A 27,988-nucleotide genomic window follows, 5' to 3' on the forward strand; every position below is an offset into this window, starting at 1 on the left:
CCTGACAGGCTTAGCAAAGAATTTTAACCAAGTAAATGCCTATATTTTATTAAAGCAGAGTTTTAATGTCTTGGGATTCAAATTAATAATACAGTTATATATTACAATAAAATACTGTCTTTTTTTTTTTTTTTTTTTTTTTTTTGTGGCGGAGTCTTGCTCTGCCACCTAGGGTGGAGTGCAGTGGCAGGATCTCGGCTCATTGCAACTTCTGCCTCCTGGGTCTAAGTGATTCTCCTGCCTCAGCCTCCCGAGTAGTTTGGATTATAGGTGCCTGCCACCACGCCAGCTAATTTTTGTATTTTTAGTAGAGATGGGGTTTCACCATGTTGGCCAGACTGGTCTTGAACTCCTGACCTCAAGTGATCTGCCCGCCTCGGCCTCCCAAAGTGCTGGGATTACAGGGGTGAGCCACTGCACCTGGCCTATTCTGTCTTTTAAATTTGAGAATTAGTGACATACATAGAAGAAAACTGGAACTTCTAAAAATTTTTGTCATTTATAGACAAAATGACAAAATGAACTATAATATTAAGTTCAGATGTTCTAGGAAAGACCCACACTTTTTCTCTTAACATAAAATGGATCCATCTGTGTTTAAACTCTTATAAGAAGGTAAGGTACAACTGGACACACATAAAGCTTAGATTAAAAGGATCTAAATGAACTTAAGAATTGGTAGCTTTTTTAGTTACTAAAACAACAGAAAATCTTTTTTTATGTTCTGGATGTTTGGAAGGATTTCTTCTGTCTTATTCTGTTTTTATAGCTGTATAGACAAAACCTGTATTATAAGTATTAGCAGCCTGAGCAACCTTAATGTGGACATTAAGACAGAATTTTAACTTTTTACAGAATAAATGTGTGTGTGCAAGTGTGTGTTTTCAATGATTTAATTGAGTAATATTAAACAACAGACACACAACTGTATAAGCAACTCTCAAGTTCTGATTCAGTCCCTTGGCTTATTATTAAGCATATTTGTATTTTTGAAAAGAAAACATTTGAGATTACTTCCTACGTATTAAAAAGTATAGGAAATTTCAACTGCTAAGATTTTTGCAAAGTTAATTAGGGTGTAAATCAGTATTTTTTCTAATAAGCAATTTCTGTACAATTTTTCTCAAGGTTTGTTGGCATCCAAAGCTGTTGGGGTGGATGGTGCTGAAAAAAAGGAAGACTACAATGAAACAGCTCCAATGCTGGAGCAGGTATGAAATGGTAGCATTTGATTTTTTTCAAGGTTCCCACTGGAATGATCACGGAGCTCTAGTATCTACGTAATTGAAATTCCCCTTTTGATCAGATATGGGAATAGGAAGCTAATTAATTGATGATATATTTTTAACTCTGCCTTCTCCAAGGTATACAGATAACTACAGACTTCATTAGTGTTTGATTTCATAGACTGGCATTAAAGCCTTTGTCTCCAAAATTTGAAGGCCTGGAGACAGGCATCCCAGGGTATAAGCTTCCAGCTGGATCACCTTTAACTAGCTTACAAAAAGACCCTTACACAAATACTTTCCATTTGTGAGTTAAAACAGGGTTTTTTGACATCAAATAAAGCTTCTTTTGTAAGAAGTTTCTTTTATATTGTAACAATTGGTGTTGTTAGACTGACTATGTGTTTTATGAATTGATCAATGAGCCATACATTTTTGCTAGGATGTATATTTTAATAACTACAAAAAAAGAGAGTTTAAAAAACTATTAAGGGTCTGTCTTTAAACCACCTAATAGAGGAATTTAAAAGTGAAGGTTGCAGTTGCTAGATTTTGCCTTGGCTACCTTCAGATTCCCACAATACTTGTACATAATGAACTGTGCATGCTTTTACATTCTCTAAGGGCTTAACTTCTTAGGCACTGTAAGACTATAAGAACGCAGTAATAGCCATAACTGGATTTCCTTGGTTCTCCTGTTTTAAAATCTGAGCCTTAATGTAGTTTTAATATATCCTTTTTGTATTACTTTTCTTTATTAGTAGCCTAATAAAGAAGACTTTAAAATGAGTATCTTTTGCTCTCCTCTAGATGCGTTTTAAAAACTATTCCAAATTTAATTGATATTGTATTGAGTTTTTCAGGGTTATTTTAGGCCTGATTTGATAACAATGCGTTGTTTTGGTGCCTCCATTAATGTTGTATTAAATCAATGGGTCTTTTAAATTGATTAATATGTCATTGAATCATACCTTCTGATTTTCTGTGATCATCAAACGGTTAAGTCTTTGCCGTTATTGTCAATATATCAACCAAATTTTAAATAACTTTTTTTACTGTGTATTACTATATTCAACGTCCCAGATATAACAATATTTTGTATTTTCACCACTGTTTATGGTATTCTCAGAATGCGATAAATCAGGGACTTGGGTAATAAAATGTTTCTGGAAAATTCATTACAATGTCAATCTTTGATTATGCACAATCCTGCTGAGGTGAATGTGATTGTGAAAAGTACTTATTAAATGTGGAAGTTAGTGTAGAGGGCAGTACCCGTCTTAGAGAGAAGTACAGAAAACCACGTTTTGAAATTGAATTTAAAAAAGAAAGGAAAATTGTGTAACTCGGCTGTTTCTATTTTCATAATTAGAAACTTTTGAGAGTCCTTGCCAGTTTTGTAACAAAGAGACCAACAATCATTAATGAAAACCTTGTAAATTATTTTAGATTTTCAGGAACACCATGCCATTCCCTCATTTTCTACTTGTCATTCAGGTTGATTTCAATGTGAAAATGTTTTGTGAACAAACACTTATTTTTATCCTATGTGTTAGCCTCACTTCATAGTTAAAAAGCCGAGTTATAAAGCTCTTAATTACATCTCAATTGGTATCAGCAATAGACCTAAAGGAGAGGTATTGATTGTTACTAACCTCTGTTTCCTAATGAGTTAAAGTAATGTCACTCATGACATAGATTGATAACAGGCCTGTAGTCAAAACTTACTGTGCTAATGGACTTATTTATATTTTTTAAAAATTCAAACTGTGGTCTTGAACCCCAATTCTCAGCTTATTAATTATAGATTATTTAATTGTATTAGGGATATGTCATGTTATATTTACTTTTGGATAAAACTTGCATTAGATGCATAATAACTCAGTAAGTTTTAAAAACAATGTTAATTTTTCCTTGTTTAGAAGTTAAGCACCTTATCAAGATATTAAGTTTTAAAATCTTGTTTTATAACTTTGTAACTTGAGAGTAATGGATGCTGTAGTGATGTCTTTCACATATGTGAAGATGAACAATAAAATTGTTTATTTACAAGTAATGGCTCTAATTACTTTTCTGGCAACACCTTTTATAATAAGGTTAGGAATACTATCCATTTATGAAGTACCTTTTCAAATAATTAATCTGCACTTATACACATTTATAATGAGTAAATTCAATAATAGAAATGATGACAACTGAATGAATGGGACACTTGACACCAGGCCTTTTATGTGGTATGTCCAACATGCTGTCTATAGAGCATTCAAGGTGCCCTACTTAATACCAAATATGCACTTTTCTTCCCCAGCAAAATTTGACTTGTATCTCAGTGGGAACAGAATTATTTATTTATTTAGTCCCCAGAAAATGATCGTTCATATTCCAGAGAACTGCAGACAGCAGACCTGATAGTTATTCTCCACAAGATATGGAAGTAAAAAGATTTCTTGGGGACAAGCATGTTGTTTATAGTGCTAGCAGTCTGATTCTTTATAAAGGCCTATGGTAGAATAGATTTTCAAAAAATGCATATTATATATTTTGCTCTCAGATAAGTATATCAGAAAGAGATAGAGGTATTGCAGAACCATAGATTGCAAATTCATCCAATGTAGCTATTTTCTCTTGTTTTGAAAAATGGACACATTCACACATATTTTAACATATGTAGGAAATTTTACAGCCAAATGAATAAAAATGATCTTTTATGAAAGAACTGACAAAGTTCTAATTTTTTTTTAAAAGTATCAGTTGGCAGGAAGAAGGTAAAAACTCTCATCTAAGAATGCGACGTATTTTGTTTTTAAATCCAATGTTTTTAACTTACACTTTATCTCTTTGGTTTTTTTTTTTGTTGTTGTTGCTTGTTTTGTATTGTTTTTTAGTCTTTTAACTCTATATTGCTGGTGGCTCTGATTTCATGATGCATTGTGCTTATGAAACTCTAGCTTTCAGCACTAAAATGAGTTAAAGATAATGTTTTGTTAATTTGGTCATTGTTTTTCCTGTTCAGATCTTTCTTTAAAGGGAATCTGTCTACTTAGACCTTCACATTCAACTTAAAAGAAAAGATTTTATAAGAAAACATCTAAAATCAAAAGCTTAAATGTATTCCTCTAATCCTTTAAAACATGAAAATGCTGTTTATTTTTCCAATTATTGTCGTTGGCAATTATGGTTCCTAAAGGGGTATATTTCTATTTAATACTGAAAATATTTGTCCAGTAAGATAACATTTTATGTTCCGAAAATATTATGAATAATATATTTTAAAAAATGAATTTAGACTGAAAGTTGACAGCATCCCTTTAAAGACAGCCTATTCAACTTTTAGTTAATAATTTGTGGGGTTCTTTTTGGTTTTTCATTTGTAATAGAAATGTTATATGTTGCTTAACAATGTTTCTGGATACTAAAGTTGCTTAACAGTCAAAATAGAATACAAGAACAAGAATGAAGAAGCCAAAATAAAAATATCAATTTTTTATTATTTATTCAGGCGATTTCACCTAAACCTCAAAGTCAGAAAAAAAATGAAGCTGACATTAGCAGTTCTGCCAACACTCAGAAACCTGCACTGTTATCCTCAACTTTGTCTTCAGGGAAGGCTCGCAGCAAGAAATGCAAACATGAATCTGGAGATTCTTCTGGGTGTATAAAACCCCCTAAATCACCACTTTCCCCAGAATTAATACAAGTCGAGGATTTGACGCTTGTATCTCAGCTTTCTTCTTCAGTGATAAATAAAACTAGTGAGCACAGATTTTTAAAAAATAGTTATTTATCCTATAAGATACATTAAAAACAGTTTGATTGTAGTTATATTGTATTTTTATGAAGTTGCTTTTTAAAAACTCAAGTGGATATGATAGGGAAGGCTTGAAACTATTTCAGGGGCAAAAACCATAGACATTTCTTACTGATTTATTGCTTAGAGACTACTGCTGGTTGAGAATCCTTTCCATTTAATAACACAGATTCCACTGTAGTTTGACTCTCCTCAACTCATAATCCAAGCATACTGAGAGGCCTGATTCATTACAAAAAAAAAAAGTGATAAAAAGACCCATGATAGCTATTTTTACTTAAGACTATTCCTGTAGATTTTTTGTCCCCACTTGTCTATAACTTTCCTCTGCAATACATTTTATTCATTCTTATTATAATATTTATAGTCTAGACTTCAGTTTAATCTTTTTAATGAAAAAAAAAAATGCCCCCATGATTGTATTTTTAAAGATTTTACTGTTTCAGTACTTCTAATTTTTCAAGAGTTAACGCAGTCTTTTTCAAAAACACCTTTCACATGGGTATATCTATCTATCTCCCTATATATCTGTATATATAAATAATACAAGATTTGTGTTGACCCTGAGTTTCTCATATTAGTTTAGTATCCTAAGTTGGAGACGTGAATAACAGTTATTTGAAAAGTCAGTTGGTAAATGATGGTTTTTTTTGCTCTTTATGCAAAAAATGAAATACATGATCAGTTGAGTGAATATGACATGTTTCCTTATTCCATATTGTGTCTTCCAGAATAATCAAAGATGTTGGCATTCAGAAGACTTTTATCAAACATATTAACCTATTTTCCTTCAGTTGCCATATTTTCTACTGAATCATTTTTTCATTTTGATCAGGTTTTGCTTTTTCTTTTTAATAGGTGGAAAGAATGGGAACATAATTCAATTGTTTTCCTAATAAGCTTCATTTCAATATGGCATTTATCATGAAATAGTGTAGTAGTAGTCACTGGAATGTCATATGACATTAATAAACATTTTATTTTGGAAATTATATCTTGGTATTATAACCACAATATTATAGCAATTAAATTTTATTCTTTCATATTTTTAAGTTATTAGCATGTCTTTTTCGTTTTGATTGTAAAATTACTCTTAAATACCCAGACATCAATGTCTTTAGACTGTTCTTATTTCCTCTTTCTAAATTAACATGAATATATTGGCATATATAATCTTGCCTATTCTAGTCAAATGTGTTTGTATGCCGTGTAGAAAGAAGATATCTAAAAGTGTGAGAGACATTTCCAAATATTTATATTATATTGCTAGAAGATGCCTAAATTACTTACCAAGTTGTTAAAAAACACAAGTACACAATGTCATAATCTTAAATATCCTCATTATTTGCTCACAATAAGTATACAAAGTTGTTTTTGTTCATTTTTTTTTTTTAATGAATCAGGCCCAGACATGTTTATAAAACTCCATTTGGGGGGATGATGATGGGATAAACTTATTTACATTAGCGTAAAGTAAATCACTAACTCTATAATGTTGTATCATCTTTGTCCCTGCCTTTTTTTCCCTTAGAGTTTCTAGATTTGCAATGTAGCAAAAGGAATATATATATATATATTTTTTTTCCTTATCTTTTGCTGTAAAGAGACTATTTTCCCGAAGGAAAAATGGCAATTTACACAACGATCTGCAATTAGAGAAATTAACTGTAGTCTGTCACTTGGGGGAGCTACTTGAAATTAATGTTCCATTTTATTTCCTTTTAGTTCTAGTAGAGTGTAGATTTTACAATTTTTGATTGACTCATTTTGAATGAGGGCACAATTTTTGCCTTTGATTACCTTTGGAACATGCCATTCCTTGTGGATATCTTAGAACAACATCAGAGGGAAGAATATAAATCATTTTTTCCCATTTATCTCCTTAAATATTGTAAGATGCTCCTGGTATGTATCTGCTTCGTGAACATTGAAGATCTTTTTCTAGGTCCTCCACAGCCTGTGAATCCCCCTAGACCTTTCAAGCATAGTGAGCGGAGAAGAAGATCTCAGCGTTTAGCCACCTTACCCATGCCTGATGATTCTGTAGAAAAGGTTTCTTCTCCCTCTCCAGCCACTGATGGGAAAGTATTCTCCATCAGTTCTCAAAATCAGCAAGAATCTTCAGTATCAGAGGGTAATGTATATTGATTTCCTATAGAACCAAACATAAAAGAAGATAAAGAAAAAACTAAGAGATAAAGATTATTAAAATATTAAGATATTTCTGCTCTTATATCTTCTGGAGTTATAAGCACTTCACTTATTCTACAAATATTTCTTGAGTGCCTTCTTTGTGCCAGGCACTGTTTAAATTATGTAACACTTTAATTCACAGTGATAGTAACTGAGCCATTTTATCTGTGTTAATATTACATTACACTCTTTATTTTGTGTAGTGCCTGATGTTGCACATTTGCCACTTGAGAAGCTGGGACCCTGTCTCCCTCTTGACTTAAGTCGTGGTTCAGAAGTTACAGCACCGGTAGCCTCAGATTCCTCTTACCATAATGAATGTCCCAGGGCAGAAAAAGAGGATACACAGATGCTTCCAAATCCTTCTTCCAAAGCAATAGCTGATGGAAGAGGAGCTCCAGCAGCAGCAGGTAAAAGAAAAAAAATAAAGGCTCCTATAAGTAGAAAAGTATCTAGGCTTGCAGTTATTAGGTTTAAACATTTTGAGGTTTAACTACATTATTTTGATTCCTATATAATTCCTTTTCATAAATACTTTAACATTTATAGGAGAGTTTCTTCTCTGTTTTAAAGGTCTTTTGTGTGATCATTTTACAATCATATTCCCTGGACATACATGCTTCTTAACCTTGTCACTTGATCTATTTCCTTCTCCCTGCTTCTTTTTTATATATCCTTATTTCTACTAAATATAAATTATTAGAGCCAAGTATAATTACAGGAATTCTTACTTTTGAAGCTGGGAAATACTTAATGGGATCAGTACTTTGGTTTAAGGATTTTGATAGAATTTAATATTTAAGAAACACTGAGCTATATGCCTGTATCTTAAATATAATTCCATATTTTGGGGCAGAATCCTCCAAATAGAATTAAATTTGCTGTAAAGTTATTTGAGGAGTGCAATATGTAAAATCAGCCATCCTTAATAACACATTTTTTGCATGATTTTGTGATATTTATTGTAGTTCAAAAGCATTTGGATGTGTATTTTACCAAGCTGATATTTTAAATATAATAATATCTATTCATGTTTCCCTTATGTGGGTGCATTGTTTTATTTAGAAGTTTTTAAGAATTATAACCTGATCTAGAATACACATAAAATAAAAAGGCCAATACTAGTTACAAATGCACTTCTGGTAAATTACTGTTGGAATTAGATGTTTGAAGGAAGTCTGAATTTAGTTTGTTGTGAGTTGGAGAAAAACATAAGGCAGTTTGTTGATTCGTTACCAAGGGTGTTGGTGATCATTGTGTTTACAGGCGTCTTCCCTGAAACCATTTTATCCATTTTTTGGATGAAGCATAAAATGAAACTTATTCTTTTCTGGTGATGGCATGTATTGAAATAAAATGATTGAAGTAACATAAGAGACATATACTTATTTTTATTAATTTTTATCTTTATATAAAGGTTGAAGTTACTTTGTACATGATAATTCTTTATCATGTTTAAAAAAATAAAACAATACCCAAATGTGAATATTTGTAGATTTTGAAACATTTCCTGTAGTTTCTCAAATCAGATCTATTGTCTTTTGACTCTTGGTCTTTCCTTAAGATAATTAGTTTTTCTTTTCCACTTTTCCACAAGATTTCCAAATTGTCATTGACCCATTGAGATACTTTTTTGATAAAGGTCTTATTCAGTTCTTTAACGATCTGGAATTTGTTACCGTACTGAATATATGAAAAATATGTTAAAGTTATAAGGTTGTATATACATTGGGAAAATTATTTTCAAATGTACATGTGAAAATATTTACATTTTTCTTTAAAAGTATTCTAATATTTGTAACAATATTGAAATATAGGCCAATATAAGTAACTGTGTAATAACTAAGAGTCTTACATTAACAGATTATATATCATAAAATATCAATGTAGTGATTGTGCATAGAAGTCCTTGACTTCGATGATTTTGCTTCTAACCAGATTATTAACTTCCTCTTTTCACAATTTCTAGCATATTTGTGGCAATATGGCTGACTACTTTAGAGGAAGGCACACGAATATTCTTTCCCTTTTTAAATATTAGCAGTAACTATTGGAAAAGTAAAATAAGTAAGATCGTTTTCTGGGAAAGTAAAAGGTAGAGAGGAGTTTAGCTATAATTTGAATTTGTGGAAGAGTAAGGATTATCTGGATATGATGAGCTTAATAGTACAGTAGCTGTCAACTTTAATTGATTATAGCAAGGAAATGCGTAGTTTTAATTGTTAATTACTGAAGATTTATTAGAGGGTTGGACACAGTATTTGAATAGAGGGAGGTGAAATTCTCATTTGTTTCTGTGACCTCTTAATTTTTAGTTTTTGAGGAAAGTAGTGCAATTTAGGTCATGTTCTGACTGAACACCTTTTGATTACAACCTTGTGTGCCTGTCCCACGTGCATTGAAATTCTCGGTGGTCTCTATGCTTTTCTCCTTAACCTTTTTGTTATTCACCCTCTCTTGACTATTTTGCAGTATTTGTTATGCTTCTGTCTGTTCCCCAAGTCCTTTTACATCTAGAGCCAAAGTGCCAGGTTTTTATGTTTTTATTTCTCTGATACATATGTACATATATGCACATACTCATACACACATGTATGTTTTGTTGGTGTCCATATTAGTTATAAAAGTAAATTTTCTTACTGTTGAATTTTAAAACTGATAATTGAAAACATTCTTTACAGTTCGTCAGAGACATTTTCTGAGTTATTTTTGTCAAATTGAAACTCTTGGGGAGTTTAGAATGATGAGGGTGTTAGTTGCTAACTGTGAAATTGTTCAACATGGTTAGGTTTTTACTTTTGGGGGAGCAAGATAAATTCACACTGTTGAGTTTAGCATTTGATGCTGAAGGATTGATGAGATTTGCAGATAGTCCAATTATTATATACAACTTTTCTTAATTGTTTTCCAGTAGAGATAATGAACTTGCAATAATCTCTCTATGTTCTTCTGCTGGGGTGGATGCCCACATGTCTAGCCACTGTTAAGAATGCTATTGCTGCCTACATTACCAAACAAGTAATTGGTATCTTTGTAAAAATTGATGCCTTTGTTTTTATTTTACTATCAGGATGCTTTCTCACAGAGCCAGCCAATTTTAGATAAGGATACAGCCTCAGAAAATCTTAATTCTGTTAGTATCTGGGAGGATAGAGTAAATCAAGTTTTTTGAAAAGTGGTCTTTTGAAAAATACTCTTGGTTCAGGTTCTCACAGGCACCTTGGGCCAACAGTTATCTATTGCCCCTTGTCAACACAATTCTCTTTAGGTGGGAAGCACAGTGTGAACAGATATGGAATCTGCCTTCTGGAAACTTAGAGTCTAGAAGGGACACAAAGCTAATAACTGAAATACAAATATTTAAAGCAAGATGTAAGTGCCTGAATAGGTGTAAAGTACTCTTGGGTGTAAAGGAACAAAAGATTGCCCCAAGAGGCCTCTTGGTAGAGCCTCTTAAAAACTCTGGAGAGACAAACCATCTGCCTTCTCTTCCTGCTTCCTTGAAACACAGTTTTTCATCTATATGATGAGATTATAGTAGATGATGTCTGTGGTCACTTTTGGCTCTACAATGTTGATGTTTTACTTATCATTAATCAGGCATTTGATAGAGTCTATGTTTATTCCAAAAAAAGATTATGATGTAGGATTATTTTTGCTTAAAAACGTCAATTAAGATAGCCTTAGAGATGGTAACTTATTGTTTGTAACCACTGTGAATACAAAATTGGCATTAGTAGGTTGTATGCATATAATTTTGAGCCATTTTAAAAAGTTATTCTTGTATTAAAAGAAATACCTTTAGTAACACATCTTCATTTTTTTTTATTTTTTAGCAAATTAGTAAATAAGTTTCAAGGAGCATTTTCCTGTTTTATTGCAGCATGTCTTAGTTAGCATGGATAGGAATGTTGGCTTGACGTGGCCATGCAGAGTGTACATTTATGTAACGTCAGGATGTCCATGAGCAGGTCCCCTGAGTTTTCGGGTAGCATTCGATGAAATGCATCAGGCTTTGCTTCAGTGTCATTCAAAGTCATCTTAGTTTTTGAATGAAATGTAGATGCAAGTAAATGTATTTACTTATTACATAGATACTTACATAGATACTATGATACTATCATAGATGAGATAGTTGGACTCTTCTTAGTGAATATTCTGTAGAGTGTTCATGAATTATATTATCGATTGGTTAATATAATCCATTTTATCACCAGTGAAAAACAGAAGTAGGTCATGGGGTTGGTCTAAGTATGGCAAAAAAGCATGTTGTCAGTTCTACCTCATCTGCCTGTGGTGGGTTTTGAAATGGCCTTCATTTTTATTCCAACATCTCACATCAACTTTACATTTACTATTTAAAAGTCTTTTTGTTTTAAATTGTTTTTCAATTTATTTTCCAGATTCGTTCAAAACAAAACTACAACTGGAGACTCTGTTGCCTCCACCCTCATACCAAATGTTCATGGCTTCTCCAGAGCCTGGGGTTTCTATGGAGAGTCTCAGGGATTGCCTCTCTTTTTAGTCAGAAGAATCTGTAATGTTTAGCATACCAGAAGAGGCTTGAGAAATCACTCTACATTACTAGTTTTTTGAGTTGTGTGCAGGCAGGCATGGTTCAGAGATCTGCCTCTCTGACTCTAACTAGAGTAGCTCCATTTGTGTTTTGGTTTTTGTTGCTGCATTTTGTATTCAGCTGCCAGATAATTTTTTTTTAATGTTCTGTTGCTAAAATTTAGTTTAAAGATTACTATTCTACAAACTAATGTTCTGGTACTTTGGTCACCAAATTCTAGCACGTGGTAAAATAAGGACGAGATCATGAACTTCTTGTAAAACTAAACTTATTTTTCTTGTTGACTTCTGGAATGGTCTCTTTTGTTTTCCTGTTTGTGTGTAAGTATTTTTTAAAGTCCTGCCGTTGCATATATGAATATTTATTTTAATATCCTTACTTGAGTAAAACATCGACAACCCTTTATGAGTCTCCCAGTTTTACTTTTGAAATTTTATCATTTATGAAATCGAAAGGTTTGGGAACCGCTAGAACAAGTAAAAACAGTATCTCGAACTGACTCTCTGGACCCCACTCTGGGAATGACTGCATCTCTTCTGCTGTGTTAACTTCCGTGTTTCTGGTGCAGTGGTTCATAACTGTTTTATTTGTCTTCCAAGTACCTAACGGGTGCAAACATTCCATTCAGTAAAAGTAGCCTAGTAAGGCAGTTCCTTTAATCTGACTCCCTGTCCCCACTCCAGGAGATTCTAAACATCATTGTTCCACCTTTTCCCTAGAGATCCAGTGCTCCAGAGATGTAAGAACCTAAGAGGCAATGATCACTGTTAGCAATATATCTGAATGTATCTGTACTACCACTGAGGATTTGGAAAGCACATGCCTCATGGTTTGCATTGTAAATGCTTTATTGTTTTCAAGGAAATTGCATCAAATTTATAAAGTTCTAATAGTGCAGCAAGTAGTAAACAGAAGGGATGCATTTCTTCAACAGTCTTGCTAATAAGAAAATTTAATTGTATTTCTCTTTGCTGTGATATCCCTTTCATTTTTTCTGTCATAACAAATGGAGATTATTGGTATTCTTATTTAGGTTTAAACTTACTTGCTAGAGCCTTATTGGCACTTGATTTGAGTGGTATTTTTATATTTTTATTATATTTAAATGATAGAAAATATTTGAAGTAAGACGAATGAAATGTCAGATTTTTTGATACTGTTGTAGAATGATCTTAAAAAATTAAACTGGTAAATGGTGACATTAAAGCATAATTTAATAGACTAAAATTGTATTTTAAATGTACTGTAGTATTTTTCTTAGATGAACACTAGCCACAAATAGATATTAGCATTGGGAATGGTTGAATATGAATTGATTAAATGTACCTGTGTCAGCTGCACAGTAATTAAAAGTGCAATATTGGTTTAAAAATGAATTTTGGACTATTAATAATACCTATGTTTTATTGGAATATTTATTGAGATTGAATATTTTAATGTATAAGTATGTCTTTGTATTTTACATTTATATATAGAACAAAAGTGGTTTGCAGAACAGTTTTATTTTGGCTATTATCATTACCTAACAGTGCATTCATGATGGAGTTGAAAGGTACAAGTTTGTTTTAGGCACAAGAGCTTAAATGTTAGTTTTAAAAATGTGTACAGATTGTTGAAAACCAGTATGCTTTAATATGGAGTTTAATATTTCATTTGGATAATCCAGATAGCATTCATGTCATAACTGTCACAGAAGTAGAAATGGTACCTGGAACTACTACTCAGATGAATTTCAGTATCTTTTGGATTGCCAAAGGCTGTGGTGCTAGAGTAGACCTTTACTGATGGCCTAGTACAGTTAACTTTTTCTTTATGGTTAGACCCATATTTATGCTATTTCTGGAAATAGTGTAGTGTCAAATTATTACCCTACCACAAAGGAGAAAATGAAAAAAATTACGTATTTACCAGTCTTTGGACTAGACATCTTCCATATTTTGACTCACATAATCCTTATAACTGCATGAGGTATACAGACTTATTCCTGTTTGACAGATAAGGAAACAGAAGCACAGAGGCATTAAATGATGTCCTCAAGGCCACAGAGCTAGTAAGTGGTGGAACCAGATGTTGAACCTGAGTAGTTTGAATAACAAAAATCACATTTAATTTATTGTTTTGGTTGTTTTTTAAGGTAAGAAATCTCACCGCTTTGTTACCAGTTCAGGCAGTAAAACATGTAGACCGTTAGGAGAAAAAGAGTCTTACATAGAGTTTTATGAGCAATTGTAATGTAAAATATTGTCCCATACTTTTAAATTTTTCTGATTAAACTTACATATTTTTCCCCTAACCCACAGGAATATCGAAAACAGAAAAAAAAGTGAAATTGGAAGACAAAAGCTCAACAGCATTTGGTATGAACAGAAAGTAATCTTTAAGCAAAAGACTATAAAGCTTGACAGAGAGGGAGGACATAGTCTGCCCCTTACTCTTTACCAGTTAATGCTACCTTAGGTGTAAGTGATCATCTGTTTTAGTTCTTACTAGTGTTAGTCAGCTCCAGATACATGATTTATTAAACACATATCTTGTTTTATATGTAACTTTTTTGTCAAGAGAGTCTCTTGCTTTCTCCAAAGGAACTTTTGTGTTTATGATCATCCCTAGTCAAAATTATGGCTATTCAAAAATAGACCTCGATTTAATATTGTTGAGACTTTAGAGAATGGATGATAGATTAAAATAGTAATTTTTTCACACTTTCTTCTTCATTATAGTTTATAAAAATGTTATTGAGTTTTCTGCTATACTATTTTCTGTGCTGTAATGACTAAAAGTCACAAAATAATGGATGATAGTCTTAAATATACCGTAGATTAGTTAACTGGAGCTTGAATCACTGAAAGTTGGTCAAATATGTTGGATAAATTATAGGCTAAACCATTGTGAGTTGGAGCAATAGCTAGTAGGATATGTGTGATGATTTAATTTGAAATATAGGATACTGCTCTAATATTTATTTTTTTAAGTACGTATGATTGGGGAAAAGAATGCTTTACAATTTTGGAAAAATTAGTTTAATGAAATATATATTTTTTTCCTCGTGTTCTTAGCCTTCATTGTTAAACACACAAAGAATGTAAATAAAGACTGGAGGAGTTGTTTATGAATTGATTTAATTATTTTTAAAGCTTATCCAAAGCAAAAAGTCCATCAGGTTTTTTTTTTTTTAAATCTCCTAATTTATTCTCTCATTAAATTACATATGGAAATGCTGAGTGTCTTCATTCAGGTCCTTTGTAAATTATGGAGTTTAACTTCTTACCACATCAGGAAATTGAGAATATTACTCATTGAAGGTTTTAACTACTGTCTGTGTTAACTTTAAGGTATCAGGAGTTGGGATTTCTCAGCACTGCTAATGAAGATCCCCTCTTATAGTCCAATAAGCTTATCAGGACTTCCAGAGTCATGACATGAACAGTTTAATTGAACCCATCCACTCTGGGCAGGTGACTGGAATAGCTGATTAAAACATAAATGCTGCTTTTAGGTTAACCACAAAGGAACAACTCAGGATCAGTCGTGATTGCTAAAGTATTCACTTTTATCTTTTAGGTAAGAGAAAAGAAAAAGATAAGGAAAGAAGAGAGAAGAGAGACAAAGATCACTACAAACCAAAACAGAAGAAGAAGAAAAAAAAGAAAAAGAAATCTAAGCAACATGGTAAGTACACTGAGATGATTATTCCCTCTTTTTTTAAAATTTGAAGTTTCCTTTGATTCCCCTTTTCTTTTACAAAATGGAGTCATGACACGATCCCCGTGTTGAGAACTGAAAGGTTTCTGTAGCTTTCCTTTGACATGAAATTTCAAAAATATACTACTCTGTTTCACTCTGGCCTATAATTGTTGCACTCTGGCCTTTCATTGTTGCAACTGATTAGACATTTTTCCTTCCAGCATTATGGTAGACTCGATGCCCTGACCAAGCACCCTTTAGCATGCTCAAGTAATTATTCTCAGTCTAGAATTGTAGAGTTCCTTAAGTTAGCTTTCAAGAATGAGAGTGAAATAGATATTTTTAGAAGAATTTGAGAAACCAACAGAATTTGGTATCAGCAAAGGCCATGTGAAGATGGAGCAGAAATCAGAGGGATGCAGCCCCAAGCCAAGGAGCCAGAGGAACCAGAAGCTGCAAGAGGCAAGGAAGGATTTGGCCCTGGGGGCTTCCAGAGGGAGAACTTCCTTGTCAAGCCCTGATTTTGGACTTCCAGCCTTCAGAACTTTGAGAGAATAAATTTCTGTTGTTTTAAGCCACTAAATTTATGGTAATTTCTTATGGCACCCCTAAGAATGAACACAACTCCAAATTTATTTTAAATGATTTAAGTAACTTTGCTATCAAAATCAGGAGAGAATAATGTGGGAAAGCACAGCCACAAACTCTTCTTACTTGTGGACATAGATCCAAAATCCATAAATAAATGTTATGAAATTAAATCTAACAATGTGTTAAAAGGATATGACCACATAGGATTGGTATGCAAAATTGTATCAGAAAATTAGATGAAACGCAATTGTTAAAACATAGTGAAGTCTGTTTCAGACGTGCTGTATTGGCACAACTAACCAGGTAGGTAATAGCAGATGCTGCTGAGGAAATGAAGGCAACTACACAACTACTGTGGGAAACAGATGGGGACCAGGGAGTAAGGTGACGATGTGTGTGCCAAGTGGCCTAAAAACCCGTGAGGAAATTCACACGGTGCATCAAATATGAGAGTGTTCACAGCAGCACTGGGAGCAGCCCAGCTCTCCATCAAGAGTCATGCATTCCTTCAGTGGAATAAATAAATGAATTACAGGTACAGAATCTCAGGAACAAAATGGTAAGCTAAAAACCAAGTAACTGAAGAAAACATAATATTTCACTTATATAAAGATAAAAAAGTTTTAAAACTAAACAGTGTATTTTTAAGAGATTCAACTGTGTGTGGGAAAAGCATAAAGAAAAACTAGAGAATGATGAACAAAAATTCAAGATAGTGGTTGCCTCTAAGGTGGGGAAGGGCCATTATCAGTTCAAACTGGAAAATGGTGCAAAGGGACCTTCAAAAATGATGATACTCTCTTAAACTGTATGATCAGTACCTAAGTGTTTTGTGCTATTGATATTCTTTGTGTCATGCCCATTTTTTTCATATTTATTAGACATTTAATGAAACCAGTTTTAAAAAATACAAATCCAACCGGGCAGTTTTGTGGTTGGTAATCATTGTTGGTAAATTCTTCAGATTTTAGCTCTCTCCATAGTCCAAAAATAACATTTAATTTTCCCACAGAATGTGAAATTTTCACATTCTCGAATTCTAAAGCTGCCAGAGTAAATTTGAAGATACAGGATCAAAATGGGGTTCAAAGCTTGAAACGGCTTTCCAGAGAGTCTTGAACATTTCTGGGCACTTCTGTGTGTGCCTTGCTCCTCACTCCTTTCCCTCCTGCCCACCCCCCCATCACCTCTTCATATATAACTGTGGAATTCAAGCTAGAAATGATGTAGAGGTAGGAAACTCCGGAGTTTGGTAAACAAAAACTATTCACTGTGAACTCATTTGATTACCGAATACCCTTCTGTGAGCGGTATGTCACAATACAGAAATGAGAAGCTCAGGCTGCAAATAAAACTTCCAGATGAACTCCCACCTGACCAAAGGCTCTGAGGGGATTTGCCTAGCTTAGGTGTTCCAATGGAGACCTGCATTGTCAGTGCAGGAATGGCCAGCTATTTCAGGGTTATCTTACGGCACAGCAACAAACTGTGTTCTGTTCTAATATTTAGTAGCAGACACAGAATCTTATATACAAAATACCTGTGAAAGTGGGGAAAAAGATAACAGCAGCTGATACAAAACAAAATAAGAATGGGCCCACACTTGGCAGCAAAATATGAGGGCTAGAGCTTAAGAGAAGGCAGGAAATTGTAACTTGAGAGAAGGAAGAGCAATTAGGATTAATAGAGGAAAAATGGGCAAAAAAACCTCACCTTAGAATTGTGACCAGCCATTAACTATGGAACCCTTTACAAAGAGCCATTAAAATGTACTTTAAATGGTATATATTTTTATTTTTTAATGAAAAAGAAAACCTTATATATTTGTTTACATTTTGAAATCAGGCTTACAAATGAAAATCTTAACTTTGTAAATAGAGTCCTAGTAAGATGCACAGAAACATTGCTGTTTATAAACAGCAGGTGTTGAGTTTGATAATCACTGTCATCTTTGTAATTAATTGTTGCATTTGAGGAGAATTTATTCTGAGCTATTTACTTTATCTTAGAAATGGCACTTTTCCCCAGATGGTTAAATTAGAAGAGTGGTCTTTAAGTGGGAAATACAGGATTTGAAGTAACTTTGAAATTTTAAAGACATCTTAATGTTAAAGAATTGACATTATTACTGTATGAGGCTTCTAGTATGTTTTTTAGTCTACAGTTAGCACCATGAGGGAGTTTCAAAATTCTTTCTTTTATTTACCACTCAACATTATTTTATATATCCTGCTGGTACTTATGTACCCAAAACTAAGCATTTTATAAATATTATTACTTCATTTAATCCTCATATTAACCCTTTACAATAGGATCTGTTATCTCCATTTTACCAACAGTTAACTGAGAGAGTGAGAAAGAGAGCTCTCCAGCTCTCATAGCTAGCTAGCGGTGAAAAGCAGATTCATTTCAAATCCAAGCAGTCTGACTTACAAGTCTGAATTTTTAACTCTAATCACCATGCTATGTTATTAATACCTGAAATACTGTTTATCAAACTGTGTATTCTTCTCTTCAACAAGTTTTTACTTGTTTTTATTGGCATACTAAGTTCTTGTCCCTGTTATTTTAATGCAGTTATGCAAAGTAATAATTTAGATTAGTTGTTTTTTATTTTATGAGGTAGTAGGTTAAAATATGTTTTGATTAACATAATTGGTTTACAAGACATAATACTAACATTGTGTTTAATTTGTGTGTTTGAGAAGTCACCATGTTGGGATTTAAGAGTGTCATCTTTGCCAGTTTTTAGCTTTGTTACTTTGAGCAAATCACTTCATCTGTCTTTCATGTGTCTGTAAATATAAGGATACTGCAGGCATACAGAGATTAAAAAGAAATAGAGTTAGAAGTGAAAAGAGAATTGAAAGCATTGCATAGTAAAAAAGATTCCTTCGAGGAGCTTGTAAGTCATTGAAGTATATGGTAAGAGAGATAAGCATACATAAATCTCTACCAGGAAGGTCTGATATTTGTGGTAAGAGTGGTACAAAATAAATACTTAAGCTAGAAAAGTTGTCATGATCAAGGAAGGGACTTTATGTAGGAGACTACTTCTGATCTAAGCCTTGAAACATAACAGACTTTTATTCATAATAGCCAGAGGGAATTGAAGTGGGGAATACAGACAGGGTGCAGAATGCCAAGTTTTACCTATTAAATATCAGCCATGTTTTATTTTAGTACAAAATTGAGATTTCTTTCATTGTTTTTACAATCAGATTCTGCTTCTACTTTTACTTTTGCTGAAAGGACAATATATAATGGAGTTGATAAGAAGGCAGCCTTGAAGGTTTAGTGTAGGGATTCAAATCCTGCCCGTAACACTTACAGCTAAGCGACCTTTGACAGGTTATTTAAATTCTCTACATCCCAGTTTCCTTTCTTCTAAAATAAATGGTAATCGATAGTTTTATTGCATAGATTTATTATTCGAATTAAATAAAGTAATCATTGTAAAGTACTTGATACAGTACCTGGCATTTAATAAATGCCCTTTCCATGTCTGGGCCTAAGTAATATGGTGTTGGGCAAACTGTGGTTATGGTGAGGCCACTGGAGTCAGAATAGCGTAGTGCTGCCCAAAGACTGTTGTAATCTGACAGCATCAGCATCATCTGGGAGTGTTTCATTCCCAGTGCACTGGAGATGAGGCCCAGGAATCTGGGGTTTAACAAGCGTGCCAGCTTGTGCACCCTTTAAATGTTGAAATACACCGATATCACTTATTTGTTAAGAGTGTAGCTTCCATAGTCAGGCTGCCTGGGTTTGAATGTTGGCTTTGCTATTGATAGTTGTATATTCTTGGGCAGTTTGCTTCATCTGTCTTGCCTCAATTCTTTACTAGCAGTCCTACTTCCCTCATTAGATGCTTGTGAGGATTAAAAGAGTTAATACACATAAAGAACTGAAAATTGCATTTGGCACATAGAGAGCCCTCAATCGGTGTTGGTTGTGCTGTGGTATTTATGATGATGAGTGTAAGTTTCCCATTGCTGCTGTTGCAAATTACTGCACATCAGTGGTTTAAAAAAATACGTATTTATTATCTTAAAGTTCTGGAGGTCAGGAGTCCAAAATGGGTCTCTCTGGGTTAAAACCAAGGTATCAACAGGGCTCCATTTTTCTCTGGAGGCTCTTAGGGACAGTCTGTTTTCTTGCCTCTTCTAGTTTCCAGAGGCTTCTGCATTTCTTGGCTCTTGTCCTGCTCCCATCTTCAAAGTCAGCAGTGGTCCAGTCTTTCTCATATTGTTTCACTCTCACGTCATCTCTTCTGCCTCCATCCTTTCACTTTTAAGGACCCTTGCCATTACATTGAGCCCACCCATATGATCCAGGATACTCTCCCTGTTGTAAGGTCAGCCGATTAGCAACCTTAATTCCACTTTTCCACATATCTTAGCTTATTTAAAAGTTCTAGGGTTTAGGACATAGACATTTTTGGCAGACTATTCTGCCTCCCACAGCTGCCACCTTCAAATGGATACTTAGTACAGACCAATGCATCTCTTATAAGCTCACTTTTCCACTCTCTGTCTTTCCTTTTTCCCACTCGTTTCCACCTCTCATTTCCACCTCTCATGTATTCCCTAACCTGCGTCACTTGACATCCTTTTCCTCACAGAGTTGAGAAGACAGACATCATCAGGTGGGAACTTGCTCATACTCTATCTACCACATCTGCATGCTTACATGAAAATATTCATCTTCTTAGCCTCTATTAAAATGGAGGGAATGTCTGCTTTTCTTAATCTAGCATTTCTCACCACTGCCATCCCCCTTTCCCACATCTTAAGGTTCATGTAGGTAATGTGTAAGATTTCCCATCTTACAGAGCCCTCTTCTAAACTTCTGTTTCTTCTCTGGTTTCTCCACCTTGCATTTACTCTTCAGCCCCATCTCATACCCACTTTTGTTGCCTTGTTGCTCACGCATAAACCTGGAAATCAATCTTGATAATGCCGTCTTAGCTCTCGGCCTCCAGTCTATAACAGCACTCCATCTTCCTTAAAATCTTCCCCTTATTTGCCATCACCCAAGTTCTGAGCCACCAACATTTCTTTCCTGGACTACTGCTGTAGCCTCTGAACTGTCCCCCCACTTCTATGTGTGCCTTCCTGCATTCCATCCTCCATTCCACAGCTAGAGTGATCCTCTGGAAATGAAACTGTCACATCTTGCTCCTCCTCCACATAAGCATTGAAGGACTTTTTATTGCATTAGGGTAAAACTTTAAAAAAAAAAAGCTAATCTGGCTCCTGTCACTCTAGCTTTGTTTCTCCCTTATTCACTGTGTTCCAGCCAGTCTTACAGCTTGCCAAATGTGGCATGCACTCTTCAGCTTCAGAGCCTTCCCACATGCCTGGAATCACACCCCCACCTCCTTTTTTCCTTCCCTTACTATACCCTCAACTCTCCAGTAAGCTGCATATGGCCTCTCCCCTTGCACACATCTGTGGGACTCATTACAAAACTGAGAAAAACAGAATTTTTACAGAGTTCTTCCAGGACTAGTTAATTACCTTCAGAGATTTATTACTTGAAAAATTTATTGATCAGATTATCACTGTATAATTGGTGTGCCAGACATCAGGAGAACCTCTTTACGAATTGTGAGGAAGAAAAAAGGTGAATTTCCATCTTGCATATCTTTTTTTTTTCCTCTTCAACTTTTATTAGGTTAGTACAAAAGTACCTCAATTACTTTTGCACCAACCGAATAAGTTCTGGGGTACATGTACAGGATGTGCAGGTTTGTTACACAGGTAAATGTGTGCCATGGTGGTTTGCTGCACAGATCAACCCATCACCTAGGTGTTAAGCCCAGCACGCATTAGCTGTTCTTGCTGATGCTCTCCCCCACTTCCCACAGGCCCCAGTGTGTGTTGTTCTTCCCCATGTGTCCATGTGTTGTCATCTTGCATATTTTACTGCAGACATAGTTGTGATTATAATGGAGAGAAAATGTGAAATAATCCTTTTTCACCTCTATAGTACTTCACAAAAGTTTACCGGTACCAGTTAGAACCTGGTGCCCCCTACTATGTATATATATATATATATATTTTATTTATTTATTTATTTATTTATTTATTATTATTATTTTTTTTTATTATACTTTAAGTTTTAGGGTACATGTGCACATTGTGCAGGTTAGTTACATATGTATACATGTGCCATGCTGGTGCGCTGCACCCACTAACTCGTCATCTAGCATTAGGTATATCTCCCAATGCTATCCCTCCCCCCCTCCCCCCTCCCCACCACAGTCCCCAGAGTATGATATTCCCCTTCCTGTGTCCATGTGATCTCATTGTTCAATTCCCACCTATGAGTGAGAATATGCGGTGTTTGGTTTTTTGTTCTTGCGATAGTTTACTGAGAATGATGGTTTCCAATTTCATCCATGTCCCTACAAAGGATATGAACTCATCATTTTTTATGGCTGCATAGTATTCCATGGTGTATATGTGCCACATTTTCTTAATCCAGTCTATCATTGTTGGACATTTGGGTTGGTTCCAAGTCTTTGCTATTGTGAATAATGCCGCAATAAACATACGTGTGCATGTGTCTTTACAGCAGCATGATTTATAGTCATTTGGGTATATACCCAGTAATGGGATGGCTGGGTCAAATGGTATTTCTAGTTCTAGATCCCTGAGGAATCGCCACACTGACTTCCACAATGGTTGAACTAGTTTACAGTCCCACCAACAGTGTAAAAGTGTTCCTATTTCTCCACATCCTCTCCAGCACCTGTTGTTTCCTGACTTTTTAATGATTGCCATTCTAACTGGTGTGAGATGATATCTCATAGTGGTTTTGATTTGCATTTCTCTGATGGCCAGTGATGATGAGCATTTTTTCATGTGTTTTTTGGTTGCATAAATGTCTTCTTTTGAGAAGTGCCTGTTCATGTCCTTCGCCCACTTTTTGATGGGGTTGTTTGTTTTTTTCTTGTAAATTTGTTTGAGTTCACTGTAGATTCTGGATATTAGCCCTTTGTCAGATGAGTAGGTTTACTATGTATATATTGTCTGGGGTATATTTGTTTCCCAAGTGTTCTTGCTAAACCCAGTTGATCAGATCCATATGTAGCTTTTCATGGATGAGAAGCGAAAGTGGTAGCATGATTATTTGGTGTATCCTGAAACATGACTTTCGTTATTTTTATAGTGACCTTAATTATCTGACACTTTATTAATATTTCTTTCTGTATCTTATGTTGCAGACTATTCAGACTATGAAGACAGTTCCCTCGAATTTTTGGAAAGGTGCTCTTCTCCACTAACTCGATCTTCTGGGAGTTCTCTGGCTTCACGAAGCATGTTTACGGAGAAAACTACAACCTATCAGTACCCAAGGGCAATTCTATCCGTTGATCTTAGTGGTGAAAGTATGTGTAACCATGTGATGGTTAAAACAAGACTTACAATTCCTAAATGTGTAACTGAGAATAAAACATACTCTGTTAAGAGCATGCGATTTAAAAACTTGCTAAACTAATATGAAAGTCTTGATGTGAGAAATTTGAGCTACTTTTTAATTTATATAAAGTTAAATTGGCTTTATACTTATTGGTGGAAGAGAATCATAAGGAAAATATTACTAGTGTATATACTTCTGTAGGTTTTTGCACATATATTTTTATATTCTTCACTATCAACTGACAGAGTAGGTATTATTCACATTTGATATATAAACAAGCCGAAACTTACAGGGTAAGTAGCTTTTCGGCTTAGCTAGTGTTAGAATTAAAACTCTAACCAAGGTCTGTCTTAACTCCATAGATAATGCTTTCTTAAATAAATATTTATGGTAATCTTAAAAGTATACTTTGAATTCCTGGTCAGATACATCTGTAACCAAAGTCCTGAGATGTAGTCAGACAACTGATTTAAACACAGGCAGGAACTAAGCGCCCTTAGGTAGTCAGAAGGCCACGTCAGCAGTGAAGGGAGCACTGGAGTTCAAATCTGTTAGACTTTCCTGCAGGTCCAGTCCTGACAGTGGAAAGTGTTGAAGACTCTCACCTTGCTTCCAATATTGTAAGCAATAGGCAGAGAGATCCCAGCTGTAGACATTGAGGGCTGTGGCGTAAGAGTAGAGCTCTAATGCAATAGCAACCAGAGTCAGAGAGTGAGGAATAAGGGACGGGGCCTTCAGCATAAGTACAACCTAGGATCCTTGTGAGTGAGCTCACTTCCTCCCTTTTTCTTTCTTCTGACTGACCTCGATGGTGGATACTAGGTTAAATGTTTGCTTTTGCACCGTTTGCTTCCAGGTCTAAGTCCTCCCTGGCTCGTTATGGAGACAGCATTTTCTTTCCTTTATAGCTCATGACACTTGTGAGATTTTATTTTTAGAACCTTGAGGTATGGGAGGGGATTAAAAAAGAAGTTACCACCACCCTTTTCCAGCAAATACAAGTCTACTTTTTCCCATGGTTCAGTGGTTCTTCACCCCCGGTGAACCTTACAATCATTGCTGCGGTTCTTCTAAACTATACTGATCATGGATCCTACCATGAGGCACAATTGAATGAGATTTCTGGAAGGATCCTGGCAAGATACAACTTCTAGGTGATGCTATGGAGAAGCAGAGGTTGATAATCACATTAAGAACATCCTTACTGTGAATCATCAAGATCTGAAGATTATCTCTTTCTATAGAAAGATGGAGAATAGGGGTTATATCTAGGCTAGTTGTGGTGCTGAAACAAGAACCCTTGAAAGAGCATGAAAAGAGCCATAGATGTGTACTCTCTGTTCTTAGTCTCTGCCCTGCCCTTATGATCAAGTATTAAGTCAGGAGAAAGAAAAGGAAAATTAATAAGGTCTTAGGCCAGAAATTCTCAATGTTAGCATGTGTCAGAACTGCCCAGAGAGTGTGTTAAAACGCATTTCTGGGCCTCACCCTCAGAATTTCTGAGTTCCAGCAAGTTCCCAGGTGATGATAAATGTTGCTGATCAGGAAACCACACTTGCAAAATGCTGTCTCAGGAAATAGCAATGACAATTTAAGGGGTAGTTGCTGGAAGGCAACAGCTGTTCTTGTGGCCACTCAGTTGGAGCCATTGTCTAGGTGGCTATTCAAGCGTAAGGGGGAACTTTTATTTGCTTCTTACATAACTTTCAGCTCTGTCATCCATTTTACTCAACTTCCAAAACTCAGCTAAGCATAAGTTTAATGCTTGGGAGTTATTCAAACTAGATTTGTGGAGAATATGATAAATTTGCTAACACCATAAAACTGGTAATCTTTGCCATGCAAGTATATGTGAGATACACTAATTCCTTTCAATGATATAATTTCAAATTAATTTTTATTTATTTATTTATTGAGGCAAGATCTTGCTCTGTTGCCTAGGCTGAAATACTGGTGTGATCGTAGTTCATTGCAGCCTCAAACTCCTTGGCTCAAGCAATCCTCTTGCCTCAGCTTCCTGAGTAGCTAAGACTACCAGCACAGGTCATCATGCCTACCAAATTATTTTTGCTTTTGTAGAGATGAGGGCTTGCTTTGTTGTACAGGCTGGTTTCAAACTCCTAACTTAAAGTGATCCTCTCACCACGGCCTCCCAAAGTGCTGGGACTAGAGGTGTGAGCCGCTGTGCCCGGCCCATTTAATACTGTTTATATGCTGCAACAGTGTTTGAAACTGTTTTATCCACATTCCAATGAACTTGAGAAAGCCCAAAAGAAAATTTGGATTTAAGCCAGCAAGATTATGGATGGGTGAAATTTTCCTCTTTAGGTTCTTTTAAAACAAGTTATACTGTTCATACTAGATTTTCCATATCTAGTTGATTTACTAGCTCCATGAATATTTTCAGATATTTCTTTATTATCTATTTCTGCTGACCTTCCTTCCGTATGTCCCTGTGACTTCAAAGAGAAGAAAACTTTATTTTTCTATAAAACATTAATCAACAACAAAACATTCAAAAACATTGAATGAAGAAAAAAGTAAGCAAGATTAGAAGTTGATAGAGGAAACACTAAATCATGTGAAACATGTAGAGTATAAATAGCGTGAATTTTTAAAGTTCAAATCTGTTCAACTTCGGTCCGATCTGATTAAGTCTGAAAAGAAAATATTCTCTCTCTGACTCTCTCCTTAGTTCTTCTACAAACATTCTGGAGTGGCTGTATTATATATCAGGCCTCATTCTAATAACTGGGGATGTAGCATTCGACAATGCAAAGTTCTTGCTGTCATGGATTCTGATATTCTAGTAAGAGAAGACAGATGATAAGCAAGTGAAGAGATAACTCAGAATGTGGCTGGGGGATAGGATGTGAGGTAGGAAGGTGCTCTGCTGATTAGCCTCTGTCAGGAGCTCACACAGCATTATACGATGTTCTGTTTCTCATGATGACTCAGTTTTCCTAACATTTCTCCATCCAAACTACTGCAAAAATTTTAGTGTTCCATCATCATTTACTTTCCATTGTTATAAATAAAGATTCCCCCGTGTCTGTCTCAATTTTCTTTTCCTCAGTAACCTGAGCAAAATGGTAGGCTTTGGCATTGTCACTATTATACACACACGCCTAAAACCTGACATGTAAATTGAGTTGTATGTAGTAGTCATCCATATAGTCTTGTTTCTAGGATATGCTTAATCTAAAAAAATATTTTTACCAAGACAAAATTAATACATTTTAAAAATCCCTTGGGGAACTCACGGTTCCGGTTTTAAGAAATACTGGTAAAGTCATTAAGAACACAGACTTGAGAATCAGGCATTCCTGGTATTCAGTTGGTTTTCCCACTCCATGGCTGCGTTTCTCAAGCAAGTTATATATCCTATGTTTAAAGTGCTTAATATAGCACTGTGTGCTTACTAAGTGCTATAGTAGTTGATGCTGCTGATACTGTCAATAATGCTATTGTTGATTTTAGACCCTAGGCAAGCTCCTTTACCTCTCTGAAGTTGTTTATAGTATGAACAATAAAACCCGTCCTCTACAATTCAGAGTTTTTTTTTTTAAGTGATTTTTCAAAAAGCACTTTATTAATCCAAAAAAGAAAGAAGAAAAAGAATGAAGAATCAGTGGTGTGCTAGAGCCAGCTTGTGCTGGCTAATGGGGGCTTACTACACACACCTGTCCCCAGGTCCACGGACAGTGGTGTCACACTGATACTATGAAATCACAAGGGGACAACACAGGGTTTTTATGAGGGTCAGAAGGGATAATGTTTGTGAAAGTGTATGGAAACTGTGCAAATTTAAATTATTGACATCAGGCTTAGCCATAAATTCTGTAAGCATGAAGTCTAAAAGATACTTTGAGTTACTTATAATAGTGTATACTATAAGATGTAAAGCAGTCATAATTACCTAAGCTTCAAAAATCTTTTGTTTCCATGTCCAGAGACAAGTACAGTATAGTATTCTTATTTGTTTGCCCCCCCTTTTTAAAATGTTTAATAGCTTATGATCGCTTCTCATAGCTCCTTTCTTTATGAAAAATAACATGAAAATAGAAAAGTTGTTCTAAGTATACTTTTTTGTATATATTCTAGACTTATCAGATGTAGACTTCCTAGATGATTCTTCAACGGAGAGTTTGCTTCTGAGTGGGGATGAATACAATCAGGACTTTGATTCAACCAATTTTGAGGAATCTCAGGATGAGGATGATGCTCTTAATGAAATTGTGCGATGTATTTGTGAGATGGATGAGGAGAATGGCTTCATGATCCAGGTAATTGGTTAACCTCTCTTCCCTATAATGAGTTAGTTGTTTCAGGTGCTCAGCAAATGCATCACGGTGTTTTATTTCTTTACTGACTGTACTACTGAAGATAGTGGTTTCTAACTTACTGTGTGGAAAATACCCATAGTAATGATTAGGAGATTTCCTCATTAAGTAAAGTAGACAATGTTCTTATTTTAGC

At 34.8% G+C, this 27,988-nt stretch overlaps 1 protein-coding gene and 1 long non-coding RNA gene across 25 annotated transcripts in view; both read left to right on the forward strand.

Moving 5' to 3' along the window:
- Window positions 1-27,988, forward strand: part of PHF20L1 (PHD finger protein 20 like 1) — a 74,522-nt gene that overhangs the window by 34,624 nt on the left and 11,910 nt on the right. For 23 of the 24 annotated variants that reach the window (XM_009455947.4, XM_009455948.4, XM_009455937.4 and 20 more), the window contains 8 exons: window positions 1,129-1,211; window positions 4,726-4,978; window positions 6,980-7,168; window positions 7,431-7,637; window positions 14,104-14,160; window positions 15,365-15,472; window positions 23,313-23,477; window positions 27,614-27,795. In XM_009455947.4, the coding sequence (XP_009454222.1) occupies window positions 1,129-1,211; window positions 4,726-4,978; window positions 6,980-7,168; window positions 7,431-7,637; window positions 14,104-14,160; window positions 15,365-15,472; window positions 23,313-23,477; window positions 27,614-27,795 (1,244 nt within the window). The remainder of the gene's footprint in view (window positions 1-1,128; window positions 1,212-4,725; window positions 4,979-6,979; window positions 7,169-7,430; window positions 7,638-14,103; window positions 14,161-15,364; window positions 15,473-23,312; window positions 23,478-27,613; window positions 27,796-27,988) is intronic. The other variant, XM_054657028.2, reaches the window with a different exon arrangement.
- On the forward strand, window positions 14,179-15,260 carry LOC134810924 (uncharacterized). The gene is made up of 2 exons (XR_010159682.1): window positions 14,179-14,262; window positions 15,136-15,260. It is a non-coding gene; the product is annotated as an uncharacterized LOC134810924 (long non-coding RNA).

This window comes from Pan troglodytes, chromosome 7 (assembly GCF_028858775.2).
Source record: "Pan troglodytes isolate AG18354 chromosome 7, NHGRI_mPanTro3-v2.0_pri, whole genome shotgun sequence".
In the NCBI taxonomy this organism is placed as follows: Eukaryota; Metazoa; Chordata; class Mammalia; order Primates; family Hominidae; genus Pan; species Pan troglodytes.